General features: G+C 42.4%; 1 protein-coding gene across 4 annotated transcripts in view; it reads left to right on the top strand.

The window, feature by feature from the left end:
* Positions 1 to 776: 776 nt before the first annotated feature.
* The window catches only part of LOC137353367 (cytochrome P450 2D6-like), a 40,367-nt gene continuing 22,575 nt past the window's right edge, over positions 777 to 18,568 (top strand). For 2 of the 4 annotated variants that reach the window (XM_068019551.1, XM_068019550.1), the window contains exons 1-6: positions 777 to 1,431; positions 2,391 to 2,553; positions 11,202 to 11,354; positions 14,594 to 14,754; positions 16,261 to 16,434; positions 17,492 to 17,633. In XM_068019551.1, the coding sequence (XP_067875652.1) occupies positions 1,222 to 1,431; positions 2,391 to 2,553; positions 11,202 to 11,354; positions 14,594 to 14,754; positions 16,261 to 16,434; positions 17,492 to 17,633 (1,003 nt within the window). In that variant the 5' untranslated portion in view covers positions 777 to 1,221. The remainder of the gene's footprint in view (positions 1,432 to 2,390; positions 2,554 to 11,201; positions 11,355 to 14,593; positions 14,755 to 16,260; positions 16,435 to 17,491; positions 17,634 to 18,568) is intronic. The other 2 variants (XM_068019553.1, XM_068019552.1) reach the window with 1 other exon arrangement.

Genomic DNA, 18,568 nt, shown 5'->3' with positions numbered 1-18,568 from the left:
TCTCCTCCATAGTGGGCATGTTGGTTGATCGCTTTGTGGAACACCTCCGCTCAGTCTGCGAGCATGACCCCAAGCTTCCGCTTGCTTGCCATTTTAATTCACCACCCTGCTCTCGTGCCCACATTTCTGTCCTCGGCCTGCTGCAATGTTGCAGTGAAGCTCAACACAAGAACAAAGAACAAAGAACAGTACAGCACAGGAACAGTCCATTCGGCCCTCCAAGCCTGCGCCGATCTTGTTGCCTGCCTAAACTGCAAGCTCGAGGAACAGCACCTCATTTTCTGATTAGGCACTCTACAGCCCTCTGGACGTAACGTTTTCAACGACTTCAGACCATGACAGCCATTTTTATTTTTTATTTTTAATGGGTGCCAGACATAAACTTGTTTTTCATGTTTTGCTTTTGGACAGAGCTGTTCATTATTCTGCGATTAACACTCTGTGGACAAAAGCTTTGTCTTTTACTACAGCTATTACTACTCCCTTTGCCTTATGTGCCATGACATCTTTGTCATTTAATCTCTCCTGCCCTCCGCCCTATCACAAACCTTCCCATTTGTTCTTCTTCCCCCGCCCCCACCCTTCACTTGCTCAAAACCTATTACATTTCTAAACTTTGCCAGTTCTGATGAAAGGTCACAGACCTGAAACATTAACTCTGCGTCTCTCTCCACAGATGCTGCCTGACCGGCTGTGTATTCCACTGCCGTTTATTTTTATTTCAGACTTCGAGCATCTGCAGTATTTTGCTTTTATCTGGTTGCTGTTTGTGGCTGAGTACATTTCCTACAGTACAACAGAGAAGCTTGTTTTTCAAAGAAAGTTCTTCATTGGCTATGAGCCATTTGCTGGAAACAGCATTAGGCCCCGTCACTATGTTAATGAAGGGCTGGAAGCCCGTCGAAGGACCTCTTTTCAAATTTAGAAAGAATCTGCAGCTTTGGGAACTCTGCCAGAGGATGTCGACAAACAACAGCAATCCTTCTATAAATAAAGCCAATGCAAGCAAAATCTCTCCTTGCTGAACCTCTGGAGATTTGTGAGCCTCTCCTGGCTGTGCACACTGCCGACAATTAAAGCTGGAAAACTGGACTCCGGACCTGCCTGATTACAGCAATTGCCTTTGGAAAAACAAGTCTTTGAGAAAACTTTGCAAAGTTCATAGATATTTGCTCTTTCACCGAACGGCCGAAGTTGCCGAGAAGACTTTGAAAGTTGAGAATGGAAACCGTGAGGCTTTTGTCGGGAATGGCGTCTTTCGGCTGGCTCGATCTACGGACCTTCCTGATATTCCTGGCAGTGTTTTTACTGGTAACAATAGTAATCCAAGCACGAAAGTCCAGCCACCTTCCACCAGGGCCATCTGCCTGGTCACTCACTGGAAATATCTTCAATCCTCGCACAGTTTCTCCCCATGTTTCCACAACTGAGGTAATGGCTGCTCCAGGGCAAGGGAGAGGTAGGGGAGGGGGGGAGGGGGGAGATGTCTTTTTGATTGCTTGCAATTTAATTTCCATTAAATGGAAATAATACTGCCTGAAGCTCACCCAAAGGGCTGGATTTTACCAACCCCCCCGACGTCGGGTTTCATGGCGGGAAGTGGGGGCAATGCCTCCTGGGGAGGGCCATCATGCACCCCAACACCAGGAGGGCCCGAACCAATATTACCAGCAGCGGCAAGGCCTCGTGGCGGGCCCCCCCCACCCCGGCCGCTTGGCGACAGGACCCTCATTTGAATATTTAAATAAATTAAAATGATTGATTTAATTAAGCTTATGGCGCTGCCTGATGTCCCACTGCGATCTTCAGCCCGGCAGCCAGTACTCCCACGCCTTCAGACCTTTGTCCAGGGAAAGGAGGCTCCACACTGGAAAGTGGGGAGGAGGTTAAGTTTCTCAGTGCAAGCAGGTTTGGGGACAGGGTCAACTTAACGTCATGAATGTAGGGGATGGTGGGAAGGGCTGTAGTTGAAAGTTTGTGCAGTTTTGGGGGTGGGGGGCAAGCAGATGGACAAGGTAAGAGTTTGGGAGGGGAAAGTGCAAATAATTAATTTAATTGTTATAGGGGGGTGGGAGTGGGGCAAAAGAGATGTATTCATTTATTTCAATTCAATTTATTTTTAAATATTTAAATATACCGATAGGGCTAACAGCCCTTTAAAAATGGTGTCAGCACCTGCACACAGGCAGACTGTCAACCAGGCCTCTTGGCGGGGGAACCGATCAGCGATGACACTGACACATTGAACTATACAGCGTGTACGGGGGATCCCAAACTGCAGGTTCCCCACAACTTTCTGACTGACCCACACACTGTGGGCAGGTCAGTAAAAATTCCCCCCATCGTTGCTGATGGAACTCACCCTTTTCGTCCCTCCTGTTCCAAAATAGCTCTCCAAGAAGTATGGGAACATTTTCACCGTCCATATACTGTGGATACCTATTATCATTCTGAATGGGTTTCAGACCATCCAAGAGGCTTTGATCCAACATGGCAGAGAATTTGCTGGGCGACCATACGTGCATATGACTGACTTATTGTCAAAAGGTCAAGGTAATAAGCTCTTGGAATATCATTTATTCTCATGTAGTGAACTAGAGTTAGTTATAGTTTCCTCATAGAATAAAGAAAGGTATTACTGAAAGAAGAGACATGCAGTCGAAACTTTTCATCTTGCACTCGTCAGGATAGACGCTGAACTTCAAAGGGAGCAACAATTTATCCTGCATGAGAAAAGGGTGCTGATTGGTTGGCAAGTCAATTCTGATTGGTCGAGGCATTGCCATGGAGAATGCCTCAGGGAACTATTGTCCCACATGCTTTTATTTAATCCAAAAAAGGTGCAAAGCCTGGACATGTTCCTTTTGTCCATAGAGGATAGGTCCCTGCCTATGAATATATGTAGTTTCTAGCAGCATTAAGTTAGCCACATAGCAAGCCAACCTGATAATCTTAAATTAGCTGTGAGTGTAATTCTTAGCATGCTCCAGTGTTAGGGTCTGAAGTTCTGTTAATGGATGATAAATACCTGGTAGTTCAAGATGAACAGGTGTTGGGTGTTAATTAGTTAATTGTATTCAAGTGTATATATATATATAAAGGAGAGCCAACCAGCACTAGTTGGTGGTGTTGTTTGGAGAGAAGTAAGCTCTGTGACAAGCAATAAACAATCTACACCAAAGCATCCTAGTCTCAGTGTCTTCTTCACAAACAGGCTTGGAGATTTCCCTAATGTTGCTTGCAGAGGATGGTTGCCTGAAAGTGAAGATTGGAGACTAAGATTTGTTTTGAGACAGGAGATTAGAATTGGAGTTTTTTTTTGAAGAAAGATGACTGAAACCAAGTGTAAGGTGTCGGTATATGATTTTCCACCGCTGTTTCGTGAAGCTGACCCTTACGATCAATGCAAGAATGACGTTAGAACATAGAACATTTTTTTTTAGGAATTTTTTTAGGAAGGCAAATGGTGTGTTAGATTTATTACAAAGGAATTAGAGTATAAAAGTAAAGATGTCTTGCTACAATTATAAAGGGCATTTGTGAGGCCACAGGTGGAGAACTGTGTGCAGTTTTGGTCTCTACATAAGGAAGGATGTACTTAGAACATAGAACATTACAGCGCAGTACAGGCCCTTCGGCCCTCAATGTTGCGCCGACCTGTGAAACCATCTGACCTACACTATTCCATTTTCATCCATATGTCTATCCAATGACCACTTAAATGCCCTTAAAGTTGGCGAGTCTACTACTGTTGCAGGCAGGGCGTTCCACGCCCCTACTACTCTCTGAGTTAAGAAACTACCTCTGACATCTGTCCTATATCTATTACCCCTCAACTTAAAGCTATGTCCCCTCGTGTTTACCATCATCATCCGAGGAAAAAGACTCTCACTATCCACCCTATCTAACCCTCTGATTATCTTATATGTCTCTATTAAGTCACCTCTCCTCCTCCTTCTCTCTAATGAAAACAACCTCAAGTCCCTCAGCCTTTCCTCGTAAGACCTTCCCTCCATACCAGGCAACATCCTAGTAAATCTCCTCTGCACCCTTTCCAAAGCTTCCACATCCTTCCTATAATGCGGTGACCAGAACTGCACGCAATACTCCAGGTGCGGCCGCACCAGAGTTTTGTACAGCTGCAGCATGACCTCGTGGCTCCTAAACTCGATCCCCCTACTAATAAAAGCTAACACACAGGGCGGCACAGTGGCGCAGTGGTTAGCACCGCAGCCTCACAGCTCCAGCGACCCGGGTTCAATTCCGGGTACTGCCTGTATGGAGTTTGCAAGTTCTCCCTGTGTCTGCGTGGGTTTCCTCCGGGTGCTCCGGTTTCCTCCCACACGCCAAAGACTTGCAGGTTGATAGGTAAATTGGCCATTAGCAATTGCCCCTAGTATAGGTAGGTGGTAGGGAAATATAAGGACAGGTGGGGATGTGGTAGGAATATGGAATTAGTGTAGGATTAGTATAAATGGGTGGTTGATGGTCGGCACAGAATCGGTGGGCCGAAGGGCCTGTTTCAGTGCTGTATCTCTAAAACTAAAAACACCATATGCCTTCTTAACAGCCCTATTAACCTGGGTGGCAACTTTCAGGGATTTATGTACCTGGACACCAAGATCTCAAGATATTAACGAAGTATTAATGGCATCCAGGTGTAGGGATTTAAAGGAGAAAAGGCAAATTATTTCAAAACTACATCGACAGACATCCATCTTGTCATAGGTTGAAGATTCTGTTAAAAGATACAGGGGTTGAAGTGATTTATGACTTTAACCCCTTATAGGGACTAAATCAAATCAGGATTACATCCCTATGAATCTCCTTTAATTAAGTTCAAACCAGACAAACTCTTATAGACACTTATTTAGGTCCAAATATTTCCCTCAAAGAAAGAAAACTAACAGAGAATATTACCATCTTTCAGATAGCCTATTTTTAATAATTATGGCTAAGCCATAAATATCCCAGATATTATAAGGGTTTGGGAAACTCTCCTCAATTCTTATCTCTCCACTTTAAGAGACACAAAGAGGGGGTTCTTTTAGTTGTATACAGAATACTACATGTGACGATTTATTAACTTTTATATATTAAAGAATTTAACATGCAATACACTTCTTAAGTGGATAAGTATATCACCATATCAAATATTACTGAGAGATGTAACAGATATAATTATTTCTAACATAGAATCCAAAAGTTTAACCTTGCTAATGTTTCAGCAAAATATCTTAGAATAGCCATCAAAATTTATAGTTAACCTTTACCTTAAATCCCCCAAGTAAGGCATGGGGTGAGAAATATTGTCTGAGGAATTCAACACTTACTATTTTCACTTCAGAACCTCTCATGTTTATACTGTTTCTAAGGTGTCATGTGACCTCTTAGCATATAGGTGCTACCTTTCTGTGTGTGTTTTTCTTGTTTTCAAAATTAATTAACTCTTCACTGAATGTTTTACTGGAAATCCCCTGTTTTTGAAGTTGTGAGCATTTATCTGGTCTAAATGTTTATAATTGTGTTTACTTTACCTTTTGTTCCTGTAAGTCCATTTTCATTTATTGTTTTATTATCTATAATTTCCTTTTTTATGGTACCTTAAAGCAACCTTTTGAGCCAATTTGTCTGCATCAACAACCCCATAAACTAATTAGTGTATTGCTACCTCTTGCTGATGTCACACAGGATATTTCAATGTGTGTGTTTATCTTCCAATTCCCTGGCAACAGAAATTCTATTCTAACAGGGACCTTGAAATATTTAACTCTACCTTCTTAAAGGGGAATTTCAGTGAGTCCTGAAAACTGACCATTTAGTCCATCTTTAATTCTAAAATGTATAATATATTAACTATATCTAAATGCTACCTAATTAAGCCTATTATACCTATATTCCATCACAGGGTAATAGATGATGACTACACTAAACTTATCGAAGATATCAGTGGAAAATGTGATATCTGTAAAAAATACAGGAGGACGCCATCACAATCCATAGTGAGTCTCCCATTAGCAAGGGACTTTAATGAAACTGTAGCCATGGACTTGAAGTATGGGATAAAGAAAAAACATTTTTATTCTACACTTTTTAGACATGGTGAACAGATTCAGTCTGTCAACGGCAATTTATAGTAAAGAAAAAAAAGTAACAGTGGATATGATAATGGAAAGGTGGATTAGAACAGGACTAGGAGCACCGGCTAAGCTTCTAACTGACAATGGAGGAGAATTTGCCAATGATGAGGTCAGGAGTATGTGTGAAAATATGAATATTGTAGACAGCTGAAAGTCCATTTAGTAATGGGATTTGTGAGAGAAATCATGCCATGATTAACAAAATGCTCCGAAAAATTTTAGCAGACCAGCCAAATTGTAAATTGACTAATGCTCTGGTGTGAGCAGTACATGCGAAAAACACGCTTCAAATGGTTGGGAGCTACAGCCCCTATCAATTAGTTTACGGCAGGAATCCAAAAATACCTTCGATAATGTGGGATCATCCCTCGACTTTAGAGGGGACTACAATTAGTTCAGTTTTTGCGGAACATTTGAATGCCATGCATGCAGGGAGAAGAGCATTTATTAAGGCAGAGGTTTCAGAAAAAAATCAGGAGAGCTTTGGGGTATCGGATCAGGCCATCAGAACAGAATTTTGATACTGGGGATATGGTGTATTACAAAAGAGAAGGGCAGAAAGAATGGAGAGGCCCAGGAAAAGTTACAGGCACTGATGGCAAAACAGTGATTTTGCAACATGGCAACCAAACATTAGAGTATATTCCTCACGGCTGATTGGCACTGATTATACATTGATAAAATCTGAACAAATGATGGACACTGATGATACACCACGTACTTTGCATACACATACGGCGGACCTTTGCGAGTAGCAGATTGTGGCAGATAATGGGCTGACTGAGAATGGACCAAGTGATAGTGAAGATCCAGATAAGGCCATTTATCCCAAAGGTCAATTACCGAAAGTTGGGACTAGAGTGACATATATGCCAGAAGGGATTAGTGAATGGAGGGAAGCCACTATTATAGGAAAGGCCACCGGGAAATACAAACATTGGCTGAATGTACAAGATAAGGGACAGGATATCAGACCTATAGATTGGCAGAAGAAAGTGAAAATGTGGAAGGCCAGAAAACATAGTATAAGTTCAGACAGTGGGCCTGAAGATGATTATTGTCCGAGGAAAAGGTCGCAAACTTGTGAAAGGAAGTCTGGTTGTAGCAGGGACAGGTCAAGTAGTAGCAGTCCAGAAAGGTATAGGAACTCTAGTAGGGCATGTCACTAGAGCAAGGACCGGAGAGCAGGCGAGGAGCGCCACAAGAAGTAGGAGCCCTTACGATAGAGAAGCTCCAGTGGCTGCTAACAAGTTAGATGGTAAATTGATAAAGGATGTCAAGCAAAAAGAACTTGACAGTTGGAGAGAATTTGGCGTACACACGGAGGCGCCAAATAGAGGACAACCAGCATTGTCCCATAGATGGATCTGTACTGAGAAAGTACTTCCCGTTGGTACGTATAAAGCGAAGGCCAGACTTGTAGCTCGGGGCTTTAAGGAATGACTAGGCAACCCAGAAGATAGAGTAGACTCCCCAACAGCAGGAAAAGCAAGTTTGAGGATTTTTCTAGCCCTTTTAGCGACATTCTCATGGGAATGTAAGTCCATTGACATCAAAACAGCATTTCTGCAAGGGGAGAAATTTCAAAAGAAGTATTTTGAAAGCCACCAAAAGAAGCTGGAGATATAGGAGGGAAATTATGGAAGCTAAACAAGTTTGTTTATGGGCTAAATGATGCATCCAGGGTGTGGCATTTTTCAGTCAGGTCCGTCCTACTAAAAACTGGTTGTATTCAACTAAAGGTGGATCTGACAATGTTTTATTGGTACTATGAAGAAAAACTAGCAGGCATTTTCTTGATGCACATGGACGATTTTCTGTGGGGAGGATCTGAGGCATTTGAGCAATTTGTGATAGATAACGTTCTGCAGGAATTTAAAATTGAAAGTCGGGTGTCCGGAGCTTTTAAATATATAGGGTTGGACGTTAGGCAGACTGAGTTGGGGGTAACCCGAAATCAACAGTCTTACCTAGAGAATGTTAATTGGATCCCAGTAAATCGGGCCAGATCCTCACAAAAGGAAAACTCTGCAACCAAGGAAGAAGTCGATCAGTTAAGGAGCTTAATCAGGCAGTTGAATTGGTTTTCACACAAACTAGGCCGGATGCTTGCTATGATGTATTAGAATTGAGCACCATGCTGAAACATGCTACTATTGGAGAAGCGCTGAAAGCAAATAAGACATTGAAGAGATTGAGTTTTGATAAATGTACACTCAGGTTTCCAGCATTGGGTGACCCAGAGGAAAATAAATTAGTCATTTTTAGGGAAGCCTCACACACTAATCTTCCCGAGGGTTAGCCGTGTGCACCAGGGTTCATTATATTTTTGATGGGAAGAAATGATAAATGTTGTACATTAGCCTGGGAACTGAATAAAATAAAGAGGATAGTTAAAAGCACCTTAGCTGCTGAGACACTTGCACTGATAGAAGCGATAGATATGGGTATGTATTTATCAAGTATTTTAAAGGAACTCTTGTATAAGGGGCAATCGGAGAAGAGTTTTCCTATAGAATGCTACATAGATAACCATTCTCTGGGCCAATGTCCATTCAACAAAGAGTGTCACAGAAAAGAGGGTGAGGATTGATCTCGTGAGTACAAAAGAAATGTTGGAAAGAAATTTCCAAAACAAAATGGGCTGACGCAAGTTATCGGTTGTCGGATTGTTTTACTAAGAGAGGCGCTTGTTCGAAAAAATTGTTTGATGTCCTCGAAGAGGGCCATCTTGTGTTTTAAGTTATGAAAACACGGGCATTTTTTAATAAGATTGCTTTTTCTTTAAAGAAGTTTTTTTTTAAAGGGGGGAATATACAGCATGTTAATGGTTGGTGCTGTTGAAAGTTAATAAATAATGTAAAGAAAAATGTGTCATTATTTGTTTTTTATTTCTTTATATATATATGATATTTAATTTAAAGAAAAAAGGGGGAATTTGTTAGGGTCTGCAGTTCTGTTAATGGATGATAAATACCTGGTAGTTCCAAATAATAGGGTGAACAGGTATTGGGTGTTAATTAGTTAATTGTATTCAAGTGTATATATAAAGAAGAACCAGCCAACACTGGTTGGTGGGGTTGTTTGGAGAGCAGAAGTAAACTCTGTGACAAGCTATAAACAATCTACACCAAAGCATCCTAGTCTCAGTGTTTTCTTCAGAAACCAGGCTTGGAGATTGTTCAGCACTTGCTGAACATTCATGGAATCGGAATAGGCAGAGTACTGACCATACTCAACCAGCACGTGCTTGCAAACATCAGAACATAACATCAGATGAGATTCCATGATTGGATAGCACTTGCTGAATAATCCCGAGTGTGCAAATAATTACACGACCAACCAATTTAAGATTATCAGTCGGGCTTTCAATGTAGCTCATCCATGCTTGCTAGAAGCTACATATATTCATACACAGGGACCTGTTCTCTGCAGACAAAGGCAACAGGATTAGGATTATATTCGCTGGAGTTCAGAAGAGTGAGGGGGGATCTCATTGAAACCTATAAAATTCTAACAGGACCTGACAGGGTAGATGCAGGAAGGATGTTCCCGATGGTGGGGGAATCCAGAACCAGGGTTCATAATCTCAGGATACGGGGTAAACTTTTCAGGACTGAGATGAGGAGAAATGTCTTCACCCAGAGAGTGGTGAGCCTGTGGAATTCGCTATCACAGAAAGCAGTTGAGGCCAAAACATTGTATGTTTTCAAGAAGGAGTTAGATATAGCTCTTGGGTCTAAAGGGATCAAAGGATATGGGGTGAAAACAGGAACAGGCTACTGAGTTGGATGATCAGCCATGATCATAATGAATGGCAGAGCAGGCTCGAAGGGCCGAATGGCCTACTCCTGCTCCTATTTTCTATGTAACATGTCCAGGTTTTGTGCCTTTTCTTTAATTAAACAAAAGCGGGTGGGGGGGTGGGTGGCGGGGTGGGTAGACAATAGCTCCCTGATGCTTTCTGCATGGCAACGCCTTGACCAATCAGAATTGACTTGCCAACCAATCAGCCCCCCTTTCTCATGCACTATAAATTGTTGCTCCCTTTGAAATTTGGCATTCGTGCATCTGTCCTGATGAGTGCAAGATGGAAAACCTCAACAGCATCTCTCTTCTTTCAGCATTACTCAAGTTCTGCACTATGATGTGAATAAAGAAAGGCCTACATTGATATAGAACCTTTCATAACCTCAGGATGCCCCTGAATCCCTTTATAGCTAATAAAGAACTTTTGAAGTATAGTCAATATAGTCAACACAGGAGCCAATTTCCACACAGCAAGTTCCCACAAACAGCATTGTGATAGCAATCAGATAATCTGTTTTAATTATGTGGATTGAGGGATAAATATTGGCCAGGACACTGTGGAGAACTCCCCTGCTGTTCTTCGAAATAATGGCATGGGGCTGTTTTGTGGACTTCGGTTTAACGTCCCATCTGAAAAAGGGCACCTGCAACAGTGCAGCACTCCCTCAGTACTGGAGTGTAGATTATGTGCTCAAGTCTCTAGAGTGGGAACTTGAACTCTCAATCTTCAGACGCAAAGGTGAGATTGTTGTCATTTGAGTTATGGATCACACTTGACTGCTTCTGTGAGGGCTTATTTTTTTTTTATTTAGAGATACAGCACTGAAACAGGCCCTTCGGCCCACCAAGTCTGTGCTGACCAACAACCACCCATTTATACTAACCCTACAGTAATCCCATATTCCCTACCACCTACCGACACTAGGGGCAATTTACAATGGCCAATTTACTTATCACCTGCAAGTCTTTGGCAGTGGGAGGAAACCGGAGCACCCAGCGGAAACCCACACGGTCACAGGGAGAACTTGCAAACTCCGCACAGGCAGTACCCGGAATTGAACCCGGGTCCCTGGAGGTGTGAGGCTGCGGTGCTAACCACTGCGCCGCCTTGTGTGAGAACTTAAGCAAATCATTTGAATGTTTTAGTTGAGGAGAAGTCACCAGTGGATCACTTTCGTCGTGCACCTCAAAATGCCGAAAGCGCAAACTAGTTATTTTTGTTTAATCCATTGTTTTCCCCCTTTCTCTCAGGCATTATAGCTGCCCCCTATGGCAGGTCCTGGAAACAGCAGCGCAGGTTTACACTGACTGTTTTGAGAAACTTTGGTTTAGGACGGTTTGCCTTTGAGGAGAAAATTCTGGAAGAGGCCCAGTATTTGACTGAATCCTTCAGAGCATCAGCAGGTAAGAGTGTGTACACCGTCTTGTACCTCCTTTCTTTCCTTAGCTTTTCATGGCATGTATACAACATGTAGACATGTAGTGATGCATTGGATATTGGTCCAAGATCTGTTGACTTTGTTTGACTGCCAAGCCTTGCAACGAGCCCCATAGTTCCAATGAGATCTGATGAAAGATCACTGACCTGAAACGTTAACTCTGCTTCTCTCTCTACAGATGCTGCCAGACGTGCTGAGTATTTCCAGCATTTCTGTTTCCATCCCATAGTTCTAATGGTGCGCCTGAAGTTTTGACCTATCTTTTCCTTTTAAATGCTGATTGACCTGTTGTGCATTTCCAGTTTTTGTTTCTTCCCATTGTTACTTGATTCCCCATATTACAAAAAATAGGATGTAGAAGCTCTGGCAAAAGTGTCATAAAGATTTATAAGGATGACAACAGAACTGAAAGGTTAAAACTGTCAGAAAGATTGAACAGGCTGGGCCTCTCTCCTATAGAAAAGAGAATTCTGAAAGGTGACCTGATAGAGGTCTTTAGACTATGAAGGGGTTTGATAAGGCAGGCATAGAGAAGATATTTCCACTTGTGGAGTGGTCCAAAACGCGGGACCATAAATATAAGATAGTCACTAATCAATCCAATAAGGAATTCAAGAGAAACTGAAACTCACTATCACAAGGCGAAGAATATAAATGTATTTAAGAGGAAGCTAGATAAGTACAGGAGGGAGAAAGGAATGAAAGGATAAGCTGATAGGGTGAGATGAAGCGGGTTGGACAGTGGCTTAGTGGAGCATAAACACTGGCATATACTAGTAGGGCTGAATGGCCTATTTCTGTACTGTAGATTCAATGCTTTAACTGAAATGCTGTCTGGGGAATGGATCAAGGAGATAGTTGAGCTTTGCCAACGAAGCCTCAAACGCTCAGGATTTTTTTTCCCTTTCGGAGTCGGGAACACCTTCTGACACTCCTAGGCAGCGATCCCTCAAAAGTCATATTTAGTCTTTTAATGACCCCAAGCGTCAAGTCAACAGATAAGAATTTACAAAGTGTTGTACTCTCACGACTAATTTCAGGATCAAGGAAACAAATCCATAATCCGTTCACTGGACTGGGATTGCCAAATCAGCACACATCTGTAATTCAGCCATCAGTGAATACTTTGATTTATAATCCACAGATAAGTTCCCTTAACGCACAGGAATACGTAAGATTTTATTCCCATTGTTTTGCTGAGTATGCTAAACAATGAATGATTATAGAAAAATAAGGTTTTTCCAAACGATATCTCACTTGGCAAAAACGTTGGTAAATTGCTTAGTTACCAACCTTACTGACCTGCTGTCAAGGTCCATAATGGCAACTAACCATAATGGCTAACCTCAGGCATTTTGCAGCACGTTATAACATGGAGTGTGCCTGGCATTCTCCTCACTCACTAAGCATTTAACTTCACTCATGCCACTCTGAGCTGTTCCCCATGAATAAGAAAAATTAGAAGTTGTTTTAACAACACTTGCTGTAAGGAAACTAAGATATATCAGGGACATCTGGCAAACACAGTGTGGACTGACAGCAGTAAAACAGTTCTAACGTAGTTTGCACTTTTTAAGGTCCACCTGAATCTTGAGTGCTTCTCTAACCAGTGAAGTTGGAGAATTCTCCTATTCTCCAATCTCATTTGTATGATTATTGCAATTTACAGGCGCAAACCCAGATCACTCATGGGATGTTACCACTGGTAAAAGAGCAAAATTATATGTAAGTCTAATTTAAAGGGATGAGGACAATTAAAGGGGAGCTTCGCAAGGAGGGTTGGAAGAATATAGAAAGCTTCTTGAAGAACTAAAAGCCATCTCAACCGATCAGAGACCTTTGTTTGATAAAGGAAGCAGAGTTTTTGAATATTTTTAAGGCAGAGGTAGATAGATTCTCCTACTCCTGCTCCCAATTCATATGTTCGCAGGGTATTAAGAGTTACGGAACCAAGGCAGGTGGATGGAGTTAAGCTACGGGTCATCCATGATGTAATTGGATGGCTGAACAGGCTCAAGAGACTGAATGGCCTCTCTTGTTCCTATGTTCCTTTGCCCAAGGCCTATAGGGGCAGACCAGGATAAAGGGAAAGAGTAGCCTGAGGCATGGATCTCCTGAAAGGTAATTCTTCTGTGCAACACGAGTCTCCCCTTTTATAGCTACTGTATGAAATTCTAGTGAGGAGGGTTCTCCACTGCCCCAATCCATAGCAACATCTCACTGCCATATTTCAACTGAACTGCAGTAAATATACATATCCACCACAAAACATGAGCTTTGGCAAGCACCCAGTGCATCTGTAGTGGGGTGGAAGTTATTCCCTGTATCAATTTCCCACTCGTGACCAAGTTCATGGGGTCAAAGTAATGTGCCTACTTTTGGCATTCCCTCAGTTGGCTTCCAATCTCTGTCAGTAATCCCACCAGGGATTATACAGAAAATGCCTACGACAAGCCTTGAAAGCTAACTGCAGTGAAGTGTGGGCAATGGCCTCTATGTTCGGCCAACTAAGTTAGTGATCTGGTCCCGAGGAGAGGTCACTGACCTGAAACGTTAACTCTGTTTCCATCTCCACAGATGCTGCCAGACCTGCTGAGTATTTCCAGCATTTTCTGTTTTTGGGTCAGATTTCCAGCATCTGGATTATTTTGCTTTTGTAAAGCAGTGGTCATTTACATTGGCGAAGCTAGGCTAGATTTTCCCAGTGTCTGTCATGGCTAGGCCACAAATTACATAGAATTACATCGAATTTACCGCACAGGAATAGGCCATTTGGCCCAACTGGTTCATGCCAGTGTTTCCGCTCCACACAAGCCTCCTCCCACCCTGCCTGATCTCACACTATGAGCATATCCTTCTATTCCTTTCTCCCTTATGTGCTTATCCATCTTCCCCTTAAATGCAACCATTCCTTGAGGTAGTGAATTTCATATTCTCACCACTCTCTGGGTATAAAGGCTTCTCTTGAATTCCCAACTGGATTTATGAATGACTATCTTTCTGTTAATGATGGATTTCTGTTCTGGTCTGCTCCAGTTAGACAGCGGTCCAACAAAAAGCTCTGACGTCTCAGCTGAGGAGAACATTGGTTCTAAAGGAAGGATGACGAAATCTCAAAGGCCCACTTCATCCGGGCTGCTTCTTTTATAATAGCGGAGTTGTGATTTACTGCAACAAACTGATTCATCTTGTGTTCTTCTGTAGGTTATCCCTTCAATCCCCACGCTATGATCACCAGTGCTGTTTCCAACGTGACTTGCACAATAATCTTTGGCAAGCGTTTCCATTACGAAGACAAGAAATTCATACAGCTGGTCGAGTTATTTGATGAGGCACTGAAGCTTCTGGGAGGATTCTGGGGACTGGTAAAAAATGTTAATGTGTGTAAGGAATAGGAAAGTAGCTTCCTCAAAATGCAGGTACAAATGCCAACAGGCATCAAAGGAGTGATTTGTAGCCATTTTAAAGAGGGGAACCCGGGTGTGATGAGAGCTCACGAAGTGGGCAGTCAATTCGGAGAGTCCGGGGAGGTGAAGGCCCGTCGATCTTAACGGCCAGGCCTCATTTGAGTAAATGTTCCTGGAGCCCCTCACAAACATGGCCAGATCTGCTAATTGGCCAACAGGCAGAAGCAGGGAATTTGGCAGCAGGGGAAGACAACCAAGAACCCATCAGAACGGACTTCAGCCGTCAGTTAAGAGCTTACATTCCACACGAGCCTCCTCCCACCCTATTTCATCTAACACTATCAGCATAACCCACTATTCCTTCTCAAGCTAGTAGTGAGTTCCACATTCTAACCATTCTCTGGGTAAAGACGTTTCTCCTGAATTCCCTATTGGATTCATTACTGAACATCTTATATTTATAACCCCTAGTTCTGGTCTCGCCCACAAGTGGAAGCATTTCTCTACATCTACCCTATAAAATCCTTTCAAACCCTTAAAGACCACTATCAGGTCACCCTCAGTCATCTCTTTTTTCACCCAGAGGATGTTTGGGGTCTGGGACTCACTGCCAGAAAGGGTGGTAGAGGCAGAAAGCCTCATCATGTTGAAAAAGTACTTGGATATGCGATTGAATTGCCAGAACCTATAAGGCTACAAACCAAGAGCTGTAAAATGGAATTAGGCTTGATAGATATTTTCCAGGACAGACATGATGGGCTGAATGGCTTTCTTCTGTGCTGTAAATTTCTATGATTCTATAAAAGACGCAGCTTGTTCAGTCTTTCCTACTAGTTATAAACTCGCTGTTCTGGTATCATAATAGTCCTACTCTTGAGTTAACCCCAATCAACGTAGCTCTTTTTCAAAAATGTAGGTCTTTTCCCTGATTGCTGTCCTACATTTCTGGATCAGAGCCACTGTAGGGATTTATCTGTCTTCAAAAATGTTGCGGCTGACGCTGGAATATGGGACATTGATACTGGGCGTCCAAAAATGATGAGTTTTTTTATCTGAATGACTTAACCTGTCCTGCCATGGAGGGACTTGTCCACAGTTACAATCTGTGCTCATGCTATCATGTGATAGAATGCTGATTTGCTCCTCACTCTGCAAGTTCCCAATCTCTGGAGCATTTCCTAGAGAAGAGGATTGTCAGAAATACCATGATAGGCACCAGCAGCTCTCTCTTACAGCCTGTTGGCAGACGTATATCTTTCTAAGGGCCTGTTGTCAGTGTCCTTTTCCATGTGAGCTGGACAAAGGTTTGGCTCACCCTCCCACACACATCCCACCTTCCTCTGTGTTCCAACAAAACTCAGTGATGGCCCCAGGTTGCATTGGTCTCTTAAAATGACAAAATAAAATGACTTTGGCACTTGCCGTTGAAATAGAAAATAAATCAAGCTTGTGTTTTCTGCTTAGATGTGCACTGCAATTCCTATCATCCGTCATATTCCTGGGCCTGCTCGGAGAATATTTGAAAACCAGGCTTTAATTGAAGCCGTTGTTCAGGAATTCATCAACCAGCACAAAGACACTCTGAATGGTGAAGAAATCCGGGATTTTATTGATGTCTATTTACTGGAAATGGAAAAGGTGAGCACAGTGCTTAAACACTTCAGTTCGTGGTAATTGCTGTGGGTTAGAAGCTGGCCCTTTTAAGTCTTGGTTTGTGCCCGACTGAAGAAATGAAATTCTTCCCAATGGCTCAGTTTTTCGTTAGTGGGAGTCAAAGCCCTAAGCTGCTCATAATGTGTCAGTCGGACAAGCAATCTGATTCAGAGCCATGGTTAGTGTGGGAAACAGAAATGCCAAGGAAATGTTCCAAAGTAGTGGGCAAAAGTATGTTGTTGAGGCAGAGAACTGGGTGCGATAACTAACTTTAACACATTCATTAAGTTCTTCACTGATTGTGACAATAATCAATCTGATGAAAGTTGATCAACCTGAAACGTTAACTTGGTTTCTCTCTCCACTGATGCTGCCTGACCTGCTGAGTATTTCCAACAAATTTTGTTTTCATTTCAGCTTTCCAGCACCCACCATATTTTGCCTTTGTGATAACTAAGCTCTTGTTCTTTTCGCGATGATTTGGCTGACAGTCACCGCGCCCTGAACTCTGCAGAGCTAATACATTCCAGTCACTGTTACTTATCAACCCAAATTGTGACCGATTCAATCTAAAATATCTTCGCTTTAAGCCAAGGGTTAAATGGGTCCTCGAGTCAGTTTAGGTAGCAGAATTCAAGAGACACATTAAAAACTCTACGAAAAACCTAACTCTCAATCCATTTATTCTTACACCTCACGTCAACCATGGCTGTCGACCATCATTGAAGAGTACGAATAGTCAGCCCTCTGCAATGTATCCAGCTTATGCACGTAGGGTTAGATAAAGAGGGGTTGGAGGAGGCTCATATGAAGCATAAATGTCAGCATAGACCAATTGAGCTGAATGGCCTGTTGCTATGCTGCAGACGCTATGTAATTCTAAAGGCACAATCATGTTGCTGTTAACCCAATATGCCATGCCCTCAGCATATTAGCAGTCTAGTCCTGGAGTGGGACTCAGAGGTAAGAATGCTACCAACTAAGCCACAGCTGACACACAAACCTTAGCAGATACTTGAATAGAGAGACATTTCTTTTTCAGGAACGTAACTTCCCTGATTCTTGTTTGACGGACGGAAACCTGCTGTTTAATATTTGCGACCTCTTCCTTGCTGGGACTGAGTCCACAACGACTACTCTTCGCTGGGGGCTTCTGTACATGATGGCTTATCCGGATATACAAGGTAAAACCAAGCCTCCAATACAAAATAGAAAGGAGTTCAATGAAGAATCCTAAGTATGATAAAGTGCTATTATCGATGACATTCAGTTTTTTTGAAAAATAAAAGACTTGCATTTATATAATGCCTTTCACAACAGCCAAAAGCACTTTACCTCCAATGAAATATGTTTGAAGTGTGGTCACTGTGTAGGAAACGTGGCAGCTAATTTGTGCACAGCAAGCTCCCACAAACAACAATGTGATAGTGAGCAGATAATCTGTTTTTTTTTATATTGTGTGAGAGATAAATATTTGATTAGGACAGTGGGGGAAAGAGCTCTTCTTTGAAATAATGCCATGAGATCTTTTAAGTGCACCTGAGATGAGAGATGGGTCCTCAGTTTAATATCTCATCTGAGAGACAGTACCTTTGCCAATGTAGCACTCCCTCAGTATTGGCAATGGGACATCAGACTAGAGTGTCGTGCTCAAGCGTTTGAAGTCGGACGTGTACTCACAACTTTCTTATTCAGCAATGAGTGCTACCCACTGATCCACAACCGACACTGTTGTTTTAGTTGATGTTTTAAGGCAGCCTGAGAGCAGATATTTTGTGTACATTGTGAGGTGTCATGAATCAGAATACCGAATTATGGGTAGGTTTTCCTATTCATGAGCAATTTATTGATTCCGTGTTAGTTTTACAGGTGCTAAACAGATCCCAGGCATCCAAATATGGTGGGTGTTGGGTCCATGCACGTTCCACACCAGAACTATGCCACCCGCCATATTGGTAAGGCCATGAGGGTGTCCAAGGCTTGCGCCTCTGAAACTTGTTTGACACCCGTTCCTGAAATTGGTCTACCCTAGAGGCAGCCAGTGAATTACAATGTTTATGTGTGGCCTAACTGGGGTCCTCAAAGGGACTGCTGAAGCACAAAAAGATTAATTTTAAAA

The sequence above is a fragment of the Heterodontus francisci genome, chromosome 41 (assembly GCF_036365525.1).
Source record: "Heterodontus francisci isolate sHetFra1 chromosome 41, sHetFra1.hap1, whole genome shotgun sequence".
Lineage (NCBI taxonomy): Eukaryota > Metazoa > Chordata > Chondrichthyes > Heterodontiformes > Heterodontidae > Heterodontus > Heterodontus francisci.
Note: the sequence above shows the minus strand (reverse complement) of the source record. Positions and strands in the feature narration are given on the sequence as shown.